The 19278-nt window shown below is 41.3% G+C and overlaps 2 protein-coding genes across 2 annotated transcripts; one reads left to right on the top strand and one right to left on the bottom strand.

Annotated features, from left to right (window-relative positions):
* Window positions 1-1962: 1962 nt before the first annotated feature.
* Window positions 1963-4699, top strand: c2h8orf74 (chromosome 2 C8orf74 homolog). Its single transcript, XM_034096501.2, has 4 exons — window positions 1963-2036; window positions 2537-2720; window positions 3358-3581; window positions 4141-4699. Exons 1-4 carry the CDS (start codon window positions 1986-1988, stop codon window positions 4219-4221), a joined length of 540 nt encoding a protein of 179 aa, XP_033952392.1. The 5' UTR covers window positions 1963-1985; the 3' UTR covers window positions 4222-4699.
* A 133-nt stretch (window positions 4700-4832) lies between these two features.
* On the bottom strand, window positions 4833-10985 carry LOC117456560 (L-threonine 3-dehydrogenase, mitochondrial-like). The gene is made up of 10 exons (XM_034096492.2): window positions 10894-10985; window positions 9601-9794; window positions 9444-9486; window positions 9163-9233; window positions 8857-9006; window positions 8594-8766; window positions 8393-8483; window positions 8008-8100; window positions 7748-7924; window positions 4833-5714 (listed from the first exon to the last, which is right to left on the bottom strand). Exons 2-10 carry the CDS (start codon window positions 9782-9784, stop codon window positions 5575-5577), a joined length of 1122 nt encoding a protein of 373 aa, XP_033952383.1. The 5' UTR covers window positions 9785-9794; window positions 10894-10985; the 3' UTR covers window positions 4833-5574.
* Window positions 10986-19278: the final 8293 nt, after the last annotated feature.

Genomic DNA, 19278 nt, shown 5'->3' with positions numbered 1-19278 from the left:
ATGCTTTTCAACTTGTTTGATATTGATATTGATAATGCCAGAAGTCATAAAGAAGGACATCGTTCATATGCCTGAAAGCAAGAACAATGTGTCCCTAAGATGAACTGAAATCTTGTGTTGCTCAAGGTTTTGTTTCCACAAGATAAGACTCGGGTTGTACAAAACCTTTTTAAAAGCAACAAATCAAAAAACGGTTTTACAGGATGTGTCTCTGTTCGCCCCTCCAGCGTTCACATCGCTCCTGCAGGTGTTCAGGGACACTGCATTGTGCTTTAAGTGCAAGGGCGGTTCACGCCGTCTATTTTTCCGAACACATCCTTGCACAATTCACATGTATACAACCCTGCATTTCACAGCTTTGATGAGCGACAGGAAACGAGTAGGTGGGCCCTTTGGAGACCTCTGGTTAGACAGGGAGTCAGGGATGAGTAGTTCCTGTGCTGACGGCAGCGAGGGAATACTCATGAGTACTCCTCGTGGATAAATCAAGGGAAATCATCACTGCTGCAAAAGTGTGGTTACAGATATGATAAAGACTGGCTATGTCTGAGCACCAGATGTTCCCACTTTTGCTGACATTTCAAGACGAAAGGATTTTTGATGTTTTAGGTACATAAATATGCTTAATAATGCATGGTATAAAAAATGTGTTTACAAATCTCCACCTGTGTAAAGCAGATGTGTGACAGACTATTGTAAAAAATACAAAAAATGACATTAAATGCAGTAAAATGTGCATTTTCAAAATAACCTAGCTTACTTTGGACCTTAATTTACTTACACAATAAGTGTGCAGTATTTTATTTGATTAATATTTAAATTTGTAAATACTTAACATATGAAAATGGATGTGTGGTAGTTTAATGACCACATTTCAGGTACATGACACGGTGCTAGGGGGAGTTTAGCCAACAGACCCCTTTAATGAAATGTCAGTGCACGTCCCTGCGGAAGTGAAAACACATCCAACAACATGCACAATGGCACTAGAACACATGCACCATATTTGGAGTTTAATGCACATTGTATTAGTTAAGCAACAGGAGTTTAGGGGAAATAAATCAGACCAATCTTACCTTTATGGATTCATACCGACAGCAGGGATGATGGAGGACGAATAGCTGATTGTAGATGCAGAAACAAACCATTTAGATATAAGATATTAAAGCAGCAGTGGTCGCTCCGTCACACATCGCAGATCTTGGTAAGAGACGCGTGTTCAGCGTGAAGTCAGCAGTTTAGGGACCGGAAATACACTCATTTAGACTTTCAAAATAATGGCATAATATTTACATACCAAAACAATTTATATAAGCCTACTGCATGTGGAATCTCCTTCTCAAAATAAAAGACTTAATACTGAGATATTGATGCAATTATGTGTGCAATGCCTTGTTTTAACATGTTGCTGTGACGAAGAAATGTCCTAAATCGGGATCAATATAGTAAATATCATGTTATTGTTATAAGCGGAAATGGCGTATTGCTGGTAAAGAGATAGCTTTACAAATCTCAATCTGTTATCTTTACATTATAAAAAAAACTATCATACTATTTCCTTTACAGCCATGGGAGGAGAAACGAAGCAGCAGGAGGAGGAGGAGGAGTGGGATTCATGCTAAAGAGGATTAACCTGAGCCATCTGTAGCTCGGGTTAATAAGCCGAGTTACATGACAGACCCGGTACAGTGTTCCCTATCAAACCCCGGCACAAACTTTAAACATCGGAATTAACCGAATCTGCTGAACTAATTACGATCATAACTGACTATTTAATGTAGCTCATTAGTTCAACATACTTTTATTTCCCCCATTTTTGTAATATGATAAAATAAATTAATAAGCGTATTGTCCAAACAATCCATTCCACCAGCTTCCATGCGTCGTACGTGATTGTGACGCAATCGCGTAAATAGTTACGCACGCCCGAACCACGCGTCCTTCTCCCATGGCAACCAAATGCACTTGACCTGTGTCACTTATCAATGATGGAATCTCTCACAGAGAGTGAAATATCGCAGATAGCGAGACACGAGGTAGGATCAATCTGTATTTCTTTGTATTAATTAAACGGATAGATGTGTAATTCTGGTGCCTTCAAATGCTGTCTGGAATTCGACAACAGACTTATTAAAAATGCCATTTACTAGCAATTCATTTACTGTATGTTTGGTATTTTTATACTGTAGCTATATGCTTTAATATTTACATGTTATGCTAACTTCTCCTCACTATATTTATCTGACACTATACAGTTAATTCCACATCAATATACACAACTAAATAATGTCTGATGCATTGTATAAACTGCATTACTGTATAAGGTAGGACGATTTAAATGTCTATACATAACTTAAAAAAGCTACAACAAGTTGCTGTAATGCTGCACTTGTATCAGCAGAAACAATGTGTGTGTAGTGAGTAATTCATACCCCAAAGAGACCGTGTTGAACTCCATCATGAGCTGCCACGGCATGAAATCAATGCTTATGCGTGAGTGCATCAATGATGGTCGTGTGCATCAATGTGTGCGCAGAGAGATGCTGGTGTGCAGAGGCTGAGTCTTCACTTCTCATGGCTCGAGCTCTCTGATGAGCGGCGCCTCTTCCATCAGGAGTTTGTGTTTGACGTCGCCATGTTTGCTGCGAGCCGTGGGTTCTCCTGGACTGACGTGACCCGGGCAGCTGTGGTCGCAAAAGGCATCTTTCCTCGACTGGAGGGTAAGAGCAAACACAGAGCTTCCCCTTGAGGTCAGGATCAAGGGGGGGCGTCAGAGAGAGCCGTTTGTTTCCTGAGAGCTTTTAAAGTGCATGGAAACACGTGTTTACCTGTTTGAGATCTGGACGGCTTGAATTGCAGAGTACTTTGAGTATGAGTGAGTCATTTCTAGTGATTCATTCCCTATGTGCCTTTTATTAAAACGGTATTAAAGCCACAGGGAATTGTTTCTTTGTTTGATTAAATAAATAGGTAGGTAGGTAGGTAGGTAGGTAGGTTATTGATCCCATTTGGCAGGATAAAAAACGGCAATGTACATAAAAGAAATTAAGACACTAGAAATCAACAGTCCAAATATTTCTGAAATAGAAATAGCAAGTTAAAGAAATATATGAGGAAAATATACATGTGGAAATACACATCCCCAGTAACAAATATAATGCAGGATATTATTGTGCAAAATAATATAAATAAATATGCAAGCCCAAAAGAAGTCATAATGAAAAATGTTGTTAAAATAATTAGTTTTTCCAAATAAACGTCATTTGTTTTCCATTCATTTGAAATACTCGGTCATTATTTAGCAAAACTGAATCATTATTTCCAGGCTTCTGTACTTTTCTGTCTTCTATCCATCAGGTCTCGACGTTCCCAACCTCTTATACCTGCTGAGAGACGAGTTGTCCGAGTATTTGCCGAAGCTCACCCCTCTCCACCAACTGGACTTCACCCAGTTCCTCACGCACACCCTCACCGCCCGGCGGAGGCTCTTCCAGGCGGCTGTGAGTGGAGCCTCCAACATGTCCATCGCTCAGCTACACCTGGAGGTGCAGGTGCCGCCCACACCCTGTCCTCTGGCTCAGGTGAGGAAGCCTGTCCAATCAGTGACTCAGATATAACCACCACACATCTGAACAGAGCGCTGTACACATGTGGGGGAAATGGTAAAACCACCAGACTTTGAAGTCAGCGCCTCTCGATGCCGCCGATGCTCCCAAACATGAAGATCTGTACCCTGCAGCACACACAAGGTTAGAGAGGGAATACAGTATCCTGATAATGTAATCCTGTTACATGAGATTCAAGGGTCAAGGCTTTTATTGTCATTAGTACATAGTGACAGTGTAGATATATATCAATGCACATCTTAGGGCACAGGCTCCTCCAACAGTGCAACACAATACAACAGATAATAGTGCAAGTAAATACAAACAAAATAGTAATTGGGATATGATATATTAGATAGATAATTTGTAAGTTGCAACAGATGGATGTTCTTTTCAAAAGTTGAAAGTCTTAGGGAGTCTCCGAAAGGGGTGGATATTCCTCAGGATGTGCAACTGATCTCACAGAGGGACTTAAAATAAAGGAAAGCATTTTTGTGAATATATTTCATGCCCTTTTCTCCTCTGTGTTCCGCAGGGCGTTGGTCCGTGCAGCAGTGAGGGCCACAGAGGGCCAGATGCTGGAGAGTCTGAACCGGGAGGCCTCTCCGCTCGTTGATATCCTGGCAGCAGACTAACAAAGACTACATCCACACTCCGCTGCAAAGGCAAAAGCAGGACTGAAGGATTCTGGGAATGCACTGTGAGGACTGAAGGATTCTGGGAATGCACTGTGAGGACTGAAGGATTCTGGGAATGCACTGTGAGGACTGAAGGATTCTGGGAATGCACTGTGAGGACTGAAGGATTCTGGGAATGCACTGTGAGGACTGAAGGATTCTGGGAATGCACTGTGAGGACTGAAGGATTCTGGGAATGCACTGTGAGGACTGAAGGATTCTGGGAATGCACTGTGAGGACTGAAGGATTCTGGGAATGCACTGTGAGGACTGAAGGATTCTGGGAATGCACTGTGAGGACTGGACCTCAGTGAGTAAAGATAGTTGGAAGAAAGAAAACACTGCAAATGGTTTCATTTCTAGGATTCCCCCGTCCTTTCTGATTCACTTCCTTCGACTGTCTAGGAGAACATGTAATTATCACCGTGGGCTATTTCACTGGACATTTTAAAGCATTCCCAGGTTCATTATCAGATACCACGACGACAGACTGAGTGCACTCGTCGGCTACAAAGGAAAAGCCATAACAACGTTGTGGAATTGAAGTGTTTATTTAAAAAAGAAAAAGGTCGTCCCATTTGGTTTGACAGAAAAAGCTGCAAAGAATATATTTATAAATAACATCAATATTAAAAAACAAACAACATGGAGCTCTATAGCCCGCTCCCTTAAAGCTACACGTGTTTTTCACAGATCCCTAAGAGGACAGCTGCAAAACTGAAGAGCCCGACGTCCCTTAACATGAAAATGACTGCTAATGCATTCATTAAATCAACATTCATAAATATTCAGCTTCTAAACTGAGACCAACAATACAAATAATATTTAAAGCAGCTAGTGTACGGGTGAAGTAGCTGTTCGTCTTTAACCCACACATGTTTTATAATGCTAGGCAACTATGGTCAAAGCCCCTGTGACTAACTCTACAGTAACACTAGGGTTTGAATCTCTTACGTTTCGAGGTAAAGCCTTTGAGCGTCTCTTACTCAAAGCCCACTGCTTTTCAGGACGACTGAACCGCCCCCCAAATGTCATTTAGCTGCTACACATATAGTAGACAAAGTCACCTGTGTACTTCCAGATACATACATACAGTACATTCAGAGAGAGAACTCTTTAAAGTCCGGTAACATAGCGAGAGAGAATGCAGTGTCTTCATCAGATTATGAACAGCAGTCTTGATGGAGACGAGAATAATGGTTGGATCTTATGTTTAACGTGTAATCGTAAACATTCTCTTAATCTTCAGTGTTTAATACTTTTAAATAAAGCGTTCCATGGAGTGAAAGGGCTCAGTTTGCTTGTGCACGCTGGTTGGAGGTAGTGATGTGAGTCAGCATGGTCTGCACCAGCTCTGATAGGTCGAACTCGTGCTTCCAGCCCCAGTCCCGCCTCGCTGCGATGTCCTCCAACACCATCGGCCAGCCGTCCGCTAACGAAAGACACACGAGAGAAAACTGTGAGGATGAGGAAGAACTGATTCTGCTGCTCATTCCTCCGATGATCTTAAGATAAGACTCTATTTATCCTGAAGGAAATTGTTGTGCCAGACTTACAAAAATAACAGGGTAAGCAGCATAATAATACAACTGTACACGAACAAGAGCAATTCAATATCTACAGGAAACATAGACTTAGTGTAAATATTAACAGTGCAAAAAAACGTAGTGGCAGATACATAATTACATATTATTATAGAACATTATTAATAATAATGATATTGCACATGTTGTATAGCAGCGAGGGTTTTGTAATTATGGTAGATAGATAGATAGGTAGATAGATAGATAGATATGTAGGTAGGTAGATAGATATGTAGATAGATATGTAGGTAGGTAGATAGATGGATACATATGTAGGTAGATAGATATGTAGATAGATATGTAGGTAGGTAGATAGATAGATAGATATGTAGGTAGGTAGATAGATATGTAGATAGATATGTAGGTAGGTAGATAGATGGATACATATGTAGATAGGTAGATAGACAGATAGATATGTAGGTAGATAGATAGGTAGGCAGGTAGACAGATAGATATGTAGGTAGGTAGATAGATGGATACATATGTAGATAGATAGATAGGTAGATAGACAGATAGATATGTAGGTAGGTAGATAGACAGATAGATATGTAGGTAGGTAGATAGACAGATAGATATGTAGGTAGGTAGGTAGGTACTAGGTAGGTAGGTAGATAGATAGATAGATAGATAGATAGATAGACAGATAGATATGTAGGTAGATAGATATGTATATAGGTAGATAGATAGGTAGGCAGGTAGACAGAGAGATATGTAGATAGATATGTAGGTAGATAGATAGATATGTAGGTAGGTAGATAGACAGATAGATATGTAGGTAGGTAGGTAGGTACTAGGTAGGTAGATAGATAGATAGATAGATAGATAGACAGACAGATAGATATGTAGGTAGATAGATATGTATATAGGTAGATAGATAGGTAGGCAGGTAGACAGAGAGATATGTAGATAGATATGTAGGTAGATAGATAGATATGTAGGTAGGTAGATAGACAGATAGATATGTAGGTAGGTACTAGGTAGGTAGATAGATAGATAGATATGTAGATAGATAGGTAGATAGATAGGTAGGTACTAGGTAGGTAGATAGATAGATAGATATGTAGATAGATATGTAGGTAGGTACTAGGTAGGTAGATAGATAGATAGATAGATATGTAGATAGATAGGTAGATAGATAGGTAGGTACTAGGTAGGTAGATAGATAGATAGATATGTAGATAGATAGGTAGATAGATAGACAGATAGATAGGTAGATAGGTAGATGGATAGGTAGGTAGATAGATAGATATGTAGATAGGTAGACAGACAGACAGATAGATATGTAGGTAGGTAGATAGATAGGTAGGTAGACAGATAGATAGATAGGTAGATAGGTAGGTATATGGATAGGTATGTAGATAGATAGGTAGATAGGTAGACAGATAGACAGGTAGACAGATAGATATGTAGATAGGTAGGTAGATAGATAGACAGATAGATATGTAGATAGATAGATAGGTAGATGGATAGGTAGGTAGATAGATAGGTAGGTAGACAGACAGACAGATAGACAAATAGGTAGGCAGGTAGATAGATAGATATGTAGATAGGTAGGTAGACAGACAGACAGACAGATAGAGAGACAGGTAGGCAGGTAGACAGATAGATAGGTTGACAGATAGATATGTAGATAGATAGGTAGATAGGTAGGTAGATGGATAGGTAGGTAGGTAGGTAGACAGATAGATATGTAGGTAGGTAGATAGATAGATATGTAGATAGGTAGGTAGACAGACAGACAGACAGATAGAGAGACAGGTAGGCAGGTAGACAGATAGATAGATAGATAGATAGATAGATATGTACTTTATTGATCCCAATTTGGGAAATGTTTGCGTTGCGTAATGGTATTTATATTGCACATAGATACCAGGAGTCTCACCTATAGCCTGCAGTAAAGGATCCACATTGTAGGTGACCTTGAGTTCGGGCAGGACTTTCTGCATCTCCTGGACGAGGTCATGTGGCGTGAAGCTCATGGCGCTGATGTTATACGTGCGGCTGAGCAGTGAGTCTGCAGGAGCCTCCATGAACTCCAGCGTCGCCCTGAGACAGTCATCTGGGCCGAACATACAAATAAATCATCACCTGTGAAGTTTAAACGTTGGCACTATTGCAAGAGGTCTAAAAGTCGGGTGTTACCTATGTACATCATGGGGAGCAGTGTGTCACTGCGCAGGTTGCACTCAAAGCAACCCGTTTTCACCGCAGTGTTGAAGATCTGCACAGCATAGTCTAGGAAAAGGAAGAACTGATAATATTAAGATCAAAAACACCGTACAACAATTCATCTCCTCTGTTTAAACTGTTAGTGATACTTCCACCATCTTTATCGCATTCTTAGGGCTGCAACTAACGCTTATATTCATTATCTATTGATCGTTTGGTCTATAAAACGTATATTATTATTATTATTATTATATAACAGATAAAAATGGAAAAAGTCAAAACTTAGAGGGGCAGATATTTTTAGCATGAAAGATGACTCCACTTTTCCACATATGGATTATTTGAAAGCTTTCCATACCTGTTGTTCCTCCCCGAGGATTGGAGTTAGCGGAGATGATGCCCGGGTACCGGAGGCAGCGGAAGTCCAGCCCATACCTGTGGTGGTAGTACTGAGAAGAGAGGGAGGCAAAGCTTAAACACCCTGGGATCTGTGGAAGCAAAGCGGACGTGTATATTTGGACACTTGATAACTTTGCGTGTCTCTATATCTGCGTCTCACCTCCCCCATCAGCTCGGCGTGGACCTTGGAGACGCCGTAGATGGTGCGGGGTCTCTGCACACACAGCTCGGGGGTGGGGTCTCTGGGTGAGGACGGACCGAAGGCACCGATAGTGCTGGGGACAAACACACGCAGACCATGATCGGTTGCTATGTCTAATATGTTATGGAGACCTACGAAGAGAGAGAGGCTGATTTAAGACGGCTCTAAATACTGGTGCAACACAGTATCTGTAAAACTGACTGTAATGTATCTGCATGTACCTGTGATGTTGACCTCTTTGGCCAGCGCGATGTTGTTCTCTCCCACAGCGGACAGCACCGCAGAGTAGTGAATCAGCCAGCTGATGTTGTTGTTCACCACGATCTCCCGGAGGTTCTTAGAGTCCAGGATGTCAGAGAAGATGAACGGACCTGTGGAGGACCCAAAATGACCCTTGTTTGTACAGTTTCTGAACTCATCTGCAAACCCTTAAAGAAAAGATTGACCTTGACATAAAGGTACAAATTCACAAACACAATGTGTACCTGCTAAAAGAACATATAAGTAGGCTATATAATAATACACACCATTATGGTAGACGTGGTTTGGGGGTTTTCTAATGTCGGACAGGATAACGTTGTTTTTTCCAAATCGTCTCCTGAGGAAAAAACATAAATATGGTCAGTTTTGGAAAAGGACTAAAATAAAGAACAAGAAATTGATGTTTTTTAACGATTCGACATTTATAATTCTGTATTTGTCAAACAGCCACTGGTGACACTTCATGTTGCAGTAACTATTCAGCAGAATTTGCATTTAAAGCAACCATGCTCAACAACTGAAATAGGACGACATGTTAAATGCTTACCTCAGTAGCTTTGCGAGCCCCACCCCGAGCTGACCAAGCCCTCCTATAATGATCAAAAGGAAAGATGTATTACCTTCGACAACTGTCACTGCGACTGTTGAGGCAAAACTGCATTAAAAACAATCGAATGAAAAGAAGCTGTAGTGCGTAAACGAACCAGTGATGAGGATTTTGGGGTGTTCAGTGTCAGTGCAGGGAGGAGGATGGGTTCCCCCAAAATCTGATAAGTGTTGTGAAGATGAGCTGAAGCCACGCGCCGCTGAGGTCAATCTCTCCACACTGAACTGGGGTCTGCTCCCAGCATGCTTCACTGCACCCCTCAGCAACTGCATCACCAACATCCTACACCTCCTATAGACAAAAGCATGCATTAACAGTTGTGGAAATGGTCTTTAATCATACATGCAGAAAAGCACAGCAGTCTTTTCTGTATTGAAGAAATGTGAGTGCTTGAAACCACCAGGTGGCACTAGATACCAAGACATCAAGAAGCTTGTAGAGAACAGTGTGTCCAATTGTCATTTAATAAAACCCTAGATTTTCACAATATGTACTAATACTGAATATTCTTACTATCAATATAATGTGTTCTAATTACTGTGTTGATACCACTGAAGGTTTATCTAATTTGTATTGCTTTTTATTATATCATAACTTAGTTAGTCATATTTAACATATGTAACATTAAGCTGTCTGTGGCTCTGTTTCCTGCTGTAACTACGCAAATGTCCCCTCCGTGGGACTAACAAAGGTATTCTGAGTAATTCCGGGTTTGAATTAGCTTTACCAATGTGTCTAGGGGTAGACACGTAAAGGTACATGTTGTGTACATTAACAGTCACTATATTACATTGTCTACATATAGACACAATTAATGTACATCCCAGACCACCCTTAATCGTATGGGGGCTGTCAGGTTTATGCAGCAATTCAAAAAACAACAATTTAGACCTGTACAATAACACATGAAGGCAAATTAGAAAGTAAGAAGCCCTGAGACGCACATAATCCGTGTGTTATTATGATGTTTAAATTAAGATAAATGCATAAGTATGGATTTACAACTGGTTGGCTTCATGCATAACAGATCAGATGCATCAATTACTTGTATTTCTAAAAGTGGTATTGCAGCTATACTGTAACTTATTAAGATGCCAATTCAAAACAATGCCGAAAAGATTGTTTTAAAGTTGTATTTAAATGTAATATGTATACTTGTTAGAAAAACAGAAATACATTCAGTTGGTGTGCATGAAGTTTACGTTACTGGTGTTAAACACAAACGTGGCTAAAAAACCACCAACGTGGCTAAAAAAACCCCTGCATTAAGTAACCGTTAGCCTAGCTATTTATGCTTCATCTGCGATATCTAAAACTCAGTTAATCCGGCTGTAAACGGTGGTAGAATGTACTGAATGAAACGTGTAATAAAATCACATTCATCTCTTACTTTCAAGGTGAATCGGGGAAATAAAAGCTTGTAAATCCTTCACACAGCCGATGTTTGTGATGACAAATGAAAATACACACGTTGTAGCTATGTAAGAGGTTAGTCGTGTTGTGATTGGCTTACAGCTTGAGAGGCTTGGCTTCCGGGGCCTGCCCAAATAAAATACACGCTTCCTGTTATAACTTTCAAAATGAAATCCGCATTATATATTATTAAACTACCCAGTAGGACTTTTACATTGGTTGACACTTTAGTTTAGCTACTTGTACTTAAGTAATAATCTGAGTACTTCTTCTTTACTGGTTGGTAGTATTTATCAACTGTCACTCGTTATATTCTTCATCTGTTATTTCTTTGTTTACTTGTATAGCTGAAACAGCGCCCCCCTCATTGCAATGGCTGGTGGATGTCGCCCAGCGTGTGGCTGAACGATGACATTACACCCTTACAGAAATCTACCTGAGACACGCCAGGTGAAGTTGATTAAAGAAAGTTAGACTAGTATAAAACACGACGAGGTTTTTCAACTGTAAAACTATTAATGCAATTATCTGTTAAATTAAACTGTCATTAAACAAAAATATACACATGTATAACAAGTATTCCATGCAACTACAGGCAGTTAGCTTGTTGCTAATTGTTGTTAATGTTATTGACGACGACGTTTTTTTCTTTAAGCTAGCAGTGGCGGAGAAGGGACCATTTATCCCCAAAAAACTGAGTTGGCACCACAGAAACAAGTGCAATTGGGACATGACATGAAATGGGAACTTCGTCTGAATGAAAGAAGACTGAAAGGACTTCGACGGCAACATTGTAAGTCGTCTAAATTACAATTAATGTTCCTTTTGTGCACGTCAGTTTACTCCTTGCTGCAGTGTTGTTGGTATTATTAATGCTTTATTATTCACTGTACTGAAGCTGTTGTGCTGTGGTTGTAAATATCGGTTGTACAGTATTTACATCACTGTGTGTGATAAGTGAATGAGCATGAGGTGTGTAAAGGGTCTGCTAACTGTGTGTAAGAAAACTCTTATCTATTGTTTGGTTCTTTGCTTGACTACTAAGTGAAATACTGTTGGCCTTGTTGTTTGCATGTCATGCATACAGAAAGGACTGCAACTAATATATTTGTCACATAACATAAGCAACAATTATTTTCCTACTTTATTCATGTCTCTACTTTTACATTCTACTGCTTGAATTGGTTTGAAAGATTAAGTTGTAAAATAAGAACAATCACCTAAAAAATACCTTCATTTGATGCAAACCAATACATCCTTCTTAAACAAATCCTTTAAGAACGAATTAAGTAACCTCCCAGTTGTGAACATTTCCTAGAACAATGACAGCGTTATTAACTTAGTTAAGATGTGTTCAGGCAAACCCCATACAATTAATGGAACACATGCTCCTCCTGTAATTAAGATGAAATTTGATGTCAGTCATAACCTTGCCCCTGCTAATTATGTACACGTGATTTATTCTCTGATGCAAGCTGCACGATTAATCTTGTCTTGCATCCCTGACTGAATGGTGGACACGTGTGTGTGTGTGTGTGTGTGTGTGTGTGTGTGGTGTCTAGCATTACTATACTTGTGGGGACCTACATCTGTTTACAGTCACGTGTGGGGACTGGCTTCCCTTATGGGGACAAATTGGAGGTCCCCATAAGGGGAATCATTAATTTTAGGGTGAAGACTTGGTTAGGTTAAGGGTAAGGGTTAGGGTTAGGCATGTTATGGTTAAGGTTAGGATAAGTCTCCAGGAAATGCATGTAAGTCAATTTAATGTCCCCTGAAGTGATGTGTGTGTGTGTGTGTGTGTGTGTGTGTGTGTGTGTGTGTGTGTGTGTGTGTGTGTGTGTGTGTGTGTGTGTGTGTGTGTGTGTGTGTGTGTGTGTGTGTGTGTGTGTGTGTGTGTGTGTGTGTGTGTGTGTGTGTGTGTGTGTGTGTGTGTGTGTGTGTGTGTGTGTGTGTGTGTGTGTGTGAAACAAAATGCAAACATCTATGCATGCATTTAGGATCTGACAAGTTCATTTTGAGCTGGAGTTCTGCAAGAGTACTAGTGGTAGAGCTTTCAGAAAACATTTATTATGATTTAGCACTGATATTATTTGAGTTCTGACTTCAATATGCATTATTTTGTAGACTGAAGTGATGACACAACTTTAGCTTGAACACAATGACACTCTTTAACACAGTCATGCAGTCTTTTCTGTATTGAATGCATCCACCAGGTGGCACTATATACCAATACATCCACAAATCAATAGGCTTTCATGTGTATTATCCTGCCTGCTGACCAATGCAAAAAACATGTTCAAATCAGTTTTATCCTTTTTAGAATTCCTTCCTTCTCTTTTTTATGTGCTATCATTTCTAAAACCTGCTCTAACTTCAAAAGGTGAAGGTGAAACGACACAAAACCTGTGATATTGACAACAAATGTTTTTCCTATAGTATTTAAACATGATAGTGGTTTGGAGTTGCTCAACTTTTGGTTCTTGCAGGAACTACTGTATTAATAACTGTGTGCTAAAATACAGTGTAATTATTCAGGACTAAAGTGAGCAGGATAAAGCGGTCCTGTCTACCTCCACTTTGCAAGCTTTTGGAAATGAACCAATTCTTCTCGTGGACTCCGTTCCAGCCGTGCACAATGGGCCACAATAGATGATGCATGTCTTATTGTTCAATTGCCTGAATGGCCTCTGTTGTTTTTACCATTTGGGAAGTCTGCCAAATATCTGAAGACGGAGCATTCACAAATTCCAGGCTTGTTTTTGCTCTTTGTTGCCTTGTGTTCATGCCTGGAATAATGGGGGGTCTTTTCTTGCCGTGGCAGACTCCCGTCTCCACATGAGGAAGAAGATATTCTTTGTTTAATGTGGAAATGCTCTGCGGATATAATTATTGTTTACACACACAAATAGGAATGTAATTACCTGGACGTCCTGGTTGAATATAATTAATTTACACTTACAATAACACAATGAAGTGATGCCCATAGTACTATTACATACACTGTCAATACATTAGTTACATATCAGCTTCCCTACAATGTGTTGTTGTGGGAAACATGAATACATGAATACATACATACAATACATGAATACTCATATTGGGCATTAATGCTGAAAAGTTACCGTTTATTTGCTAAAAGGTTTGCAAAAGTGCCCACACGGCAGCAGTGGAAACTACTAGAATTATGCATTCTCATTTAATACCAATTGATTTGATTCTAACTGGTGTTGTGGTTGTTGTTATTGTTGTTGTTGTTGTTGTTGCACACAGTAAATATTCTTCCTTGTAACTGGCAGTTACAATTAAGTAAAACCATTACTGAAACTATCAAAAATATTCATTATGCAAAACGTCACCAGGTTATTACTATTATAATATTAGTATTGAACAGCATTTTAAAGTTGTCTAAAGGAATTGAATTGAATGAATGAATGAGCTGTCTTCCTCCTTGGTGTGCCATGTTTAAAAATAGGTGTTTTTTTAAATAATACATTTACCACAAGGATAAAAAAAAGCCTCTCAGTAAATAAATGTCACTCTATGTTTCCGAGCTCATATCGTAAGTGAATAAGCTCGGCTAATTCGCCATCATGCCTCCGACCACTAATGGGAAATAGTGAGGCCTATTTATTGCCATTAGGGAATTGAGGCTACATTCAGTGTGTGAGGGGTTAATTAGAAACAACTGAAGGGGTCAGAGGTGTGTGTGTGTGTTGAGCACATGTGTTCATGAGAGGGCTGCACCTCAGTAATAGGGGGGCGGACTTAAACAAGGATCCTCGAGAGAAGATTTATCTGCGGGCTGCGACACAGGGACAAATAGTGCTGATCGGTGAAGGCCTCTCGGTGTAGAGTCCAGGGGATGACAAATAGCTTGTGTGTGTGTGTGTGGAAAATAGGGAACCAGCCCATATTCACTTATCACTGAGTCAGGTACTTCCTTGACATCCAGCAGGGCCCCGTTGGCTTCTCTCAGCCGCCTCTCTTGTTTTGTCCCTGCCTCTCTCTTCCCTCCTATCTCCTTAATACTCACTCCTCGCCCTCCTCTCCTCTAGCGCTCTCAGCAGTATCTCCCCAGCCTCTCAGCCTCCCCATATTACACTCTCAGATAAGAGAGGAGAAGGCCCCGACTGACAGGATCCCCAAATTAATTTACAAGCCATGATGCCGTTGCTGCGCTGATAGAACAGTCTTTATACAATATGAAGGGACAGGCAGTGACGCCTCCACTGGGGAGAAAGTGCCGCGCTGCTATCTTTGTAATTATAGGCAGAAACCCTGATCCCTCTCCGTCTCTTTCTGTCTATTCTCTTACCCAATAAATGCTTGGAAAGAACCCCTCCGAGACAAACCCAAGCTTACCGCTACGGCAATGAAGAAATCAGTCTTCTTTTTGCATCATATTTCGCATGATTTGATCACACGTTCAAAGACAAGGAATAAAGCTTCGACTATCTGAGATATTACACCCTGAGTTTTTGGCGAAGAAGCTTCAAGTTCTCGCTGACAATCGCTCAGAGACGATAATAAAGGAAGTTGAGGGGTTTACTCACTCACCTCACTCACTTGAGGCTGGGTAACATTGACCAACCCTAACTCCTAACTCCTAACCCCTAACTCCTAACTCCTAACTCCTAACCCCTAACTCCTAACTCCTAACCCCTAACTCCTAACCCCTAAACCCTAAACCTTTCTGACCAAAAACACAGAGCCTAATCTCCATGGATCCGCTGCCGTGTCAGAACGCGATGTACACATCAATGTTGGAAAGAAGTATCATCATCTGTCTAAGCTAAAGTCATTAATATACAACATGTGGGAATGTATCAACTCAACGTCCTGACTGATGCTCGTTGAACACATCTGCCTCGTGGAAACATTAATACAAATGTTAAGAGAGAAGGATGTTGTGTAACTTTGAGAGTGTAAGAACTCTCTAACAGGCAGTGGGACGAGAGATGCCTCCAGTGATGAGAACCTTCATGAGGCTGAAGCTGATCTTCAACTTCGACCCCCGCCGTGAGGCCAGAGCTCTGAGAGGCAACCAGGGTCAGACAGCGAGACATCTTTGTTATCTATAGAGCATGAACAAGTGTGGTTATATCTCATCAATGTATGCTTGAATATCTGGGCTGCATTGAGCTGCACTTGTGGCTCCACATCCACTCCACTTTATTTATAGAGCACAGTTTAAAAACAGAGGGTTTGCCAAAGTGCTTCACAATGAACATAACATTGTGATAAAATATAATATTACACGAATAGATAAAAAGCACACATAAGAATAAATACAAGGCACATAGAGGCTATGGACAGACAGTGAAAGCACAGCTCAGACTGACTGGTAAGCGAGGGAAAAGAAGCGGGACTTAAAAGCTTCAAGAGTGGGCGACAATTTGACATGAGGGGGCAGGTCGTTCCAGAGCCTGGGGGCGACCGATGAGAACGCTCGGTCTCCCCTGGTCTTTCTCTTTGTTGTTGGGACTACCAGCCGCAGCTGATCAGCCGACCTCAAAGCCCTTGAGGGGGTGTACACATGTAAGAGGTCGGAGATGTGCTCTGGGGCCAGCCCATTAAGAGATTTAAAAACAAACAATAACATCTTAAGATGGACAGGAAGCCAGTGGAGCGAAGCCAGAACTGGTGTGATGTGGTCAAACGTGCGGGTTCCTGTGAGCAGCCGCGCCGCAGCGTTTTGTACCAGCTGCAGGCGGGCCAGCGAAGTCTTATTTAGGCCGGCGTAAAGTGCATTACAATAATCTAAACGAGTTGAAACAAAGGCAGGAATTACACGCTCAAAGTTTAAAAAGGATAAAGCCGGTTTGATTTTGGACAGGAGCCTCAAGTGATAAAACTGGATTTAACCAGTTTATCGGTGGCGGCAAGACGCGGCTGCTCCAGTCGCTGAACGGATGGAACGATGAAGGCTACGTGTATCGTGTGTGTCATGAGCTTTGATTTAAAATCCTCTGAAACAAAGGGAAGTAACGCAACATATGTTTACACTTGTGAAGTAGAGCTTTCATGTGTTGCCGTCTTGTCTGACTTGGAAACGGTAATCAACGTGAAGTTGAAACGCTCTTCTAGTAACGTGTGTAAATACACCGCAAAAACAACGTGACTTTATCAATATGTTGACTTCGATCCGGTGTACCTGTTGGTCTTCACTTCCCACGTGTTGACGGTTACTTTAAACGTGAGCGCTTGTCGTAGATACTTCAAGCGAACATCACAAGAATATTGTGTTTTATGAATTTAGAAAGCAACCGCGATGTCATGTACCCAACGTTCAGCGTCTTCTTCTGTAGTCCAAATACAACGTGACGGTGCTACGCAGCAGCAACGCATGAAGAAAGGTCCAGAAACATAACATATGGAGAACAACAGAAGATGCGACATATACATTAGAAACGGACCATAATCAAGAAGCAGGAAGTGCTGATGGATATATCACGTTCCCATGTGAGTGGGTGTCCTTCCAGAAGCTCAGGAATGGATTTGTTCTCATAGTTTGGAGGCTAAATGCTTTGTGAGCTGTGAAATGGGTAATTTGCTGAAGCCAGCGTTTGGGGGGCAGCTGCTCGAGTTACACGGATCTGACTCGGGTCCCGTTAACACGTTAATGTTGGGATCCCCACATTAACGGCTCTCCGGGTCACAGTGAGAGGACACGTTTTATAACCTCTGGTTCCTGGAGGAAGCGGGCGCCATTCATCAAGCATCATTTGTTCCCTCTGCTTTTCCCTTCATAGTAGTTGTAGTTTCTAATAGTTGACTTATTGTCTGTCATTTTTAAACCATAACACCATTTTTTTTTCAGCCTTTCGTATATGCATATTCTTGTTCTTCTATTGCAGTTTATTCAAGATGAAGGAAACACAGCTTTTTGAATGCCTTGGCACGTTTACACGAGAAGATTTGGTGGAGGGAAAAGTACTTATGCTGCAGACATGGTCCGATCTGCGGATCCATACCCTCTGCTTAAGTGAGAAGGTCAGCAGCATGACACATGATGGGTACAGTTGCAGGACGAGCTAATGGCGCTAACGTAGCTAACGCCGCCCCCTCAGTCGAGCAGCAGCAGACTGTGCTTCATTTGCAGCTCGGTGTAAATCCAGAGCTGAAAACTCCATTAGAACGAGTCGGTCATGCGTCCCGTGCTGCCGCGCAGACAGCTCTGTAAATCAGACCCTCTTTCTGCAGCTCCACCGAAGAACACAATATGGGCAGTGTGTGGCTACTGAGCACCGGGCCCTCGGGTCACACACACACACACACACACACACACACACACACACACACACACACACACACACACACACACACACACACACACACACACACACACACACACACACACACACACACACACACACACACACACACACACACACACACACACACACACACACACACACACACACACACACACACACACACACACACACACACACACACACACACACACCCCGGGGGCCTGGCTGCTGCAGAGTGAGACCAAATGCTCTGATCCAGGTTGAACTAACCACTGACATGTGCACCTGTCACACATGGGCTGTTGAAAGTGTGTGTGCATGCAGTCCAGTGTGTGTGTGTGTGTGTCTTTTATGCCAATAAATTGTATCTCTGACTAGCAGACATTGGGTTCGGATTCAGAAGTCTTTTTGTATTGTTATATTGAAATTTAGTGCCGGTGTTTTGGCTCGAGCCTTTTTTTCTCATTCTTGTTGTAAATTTAAATACTATTTGAGCTGTTGGTGAAGACAACATTTGACGAGTGACTGTGGGTCAGTGTGCACACAACAAACCCTTGAGTGGATACCTATCTAGGAGAGTTGGTGTATCGATAAATGCAAAGTGCAGATTTAGCTAATAAATAATAATGGCGTACATGAAGCATGGCTCCATTCAGATCTAATTAATACATGGAAAAATAGTATTTGTATATATTTCATCGTACCCCCTCTTGCGTACCTCATTGAACAACTTCTAATAATGCATTAACGCAAGTCAATGGACAAAAAGATTTTTTATTGCGATCAGTTTTTATGTAAACCTGGCACATATTTCAGTCCTCAAAAATGGATTTGGATTTTGGATTCTCTCTCTCTCTCTCGCTCTCTCTCGCTCTCTCTCTCTCTCTCTCCCAGACACACACACACACACACACACACACACACACACACACACACACACACACACACACACACACACACACACACACACACACACACACACACACACACACACACACACACACACACACACACACACACACGGGAGCACACAGACTGTAAAGTAAACGGATTTGGAGTGTGTCCGTCCGTCCTAATCTGTTGGCCAGTAAAGTCTGACGGAG

Source organism: Pseudochaenichthys georgianus, chromosome 2 (genome assembly GCF_902827115.2).
Source record: "Pseudochaenichthys georgianus chromosome 2, fPseGeo1.2, whole genome shotgun sequence".
NCBI classification, from domain to species: Eukaryota; Metazoa; Chordata; class Actinopteri; order Perciformes; family Channichthyidae; genus Pseudochaenichthys; species Pseudochaenichthys georgianus.
The sequence above is the reverse complement of the archived record's forward strand: the minus strand, read 5'-3'. Positions and strand labels throughout refer to the sequence as shown.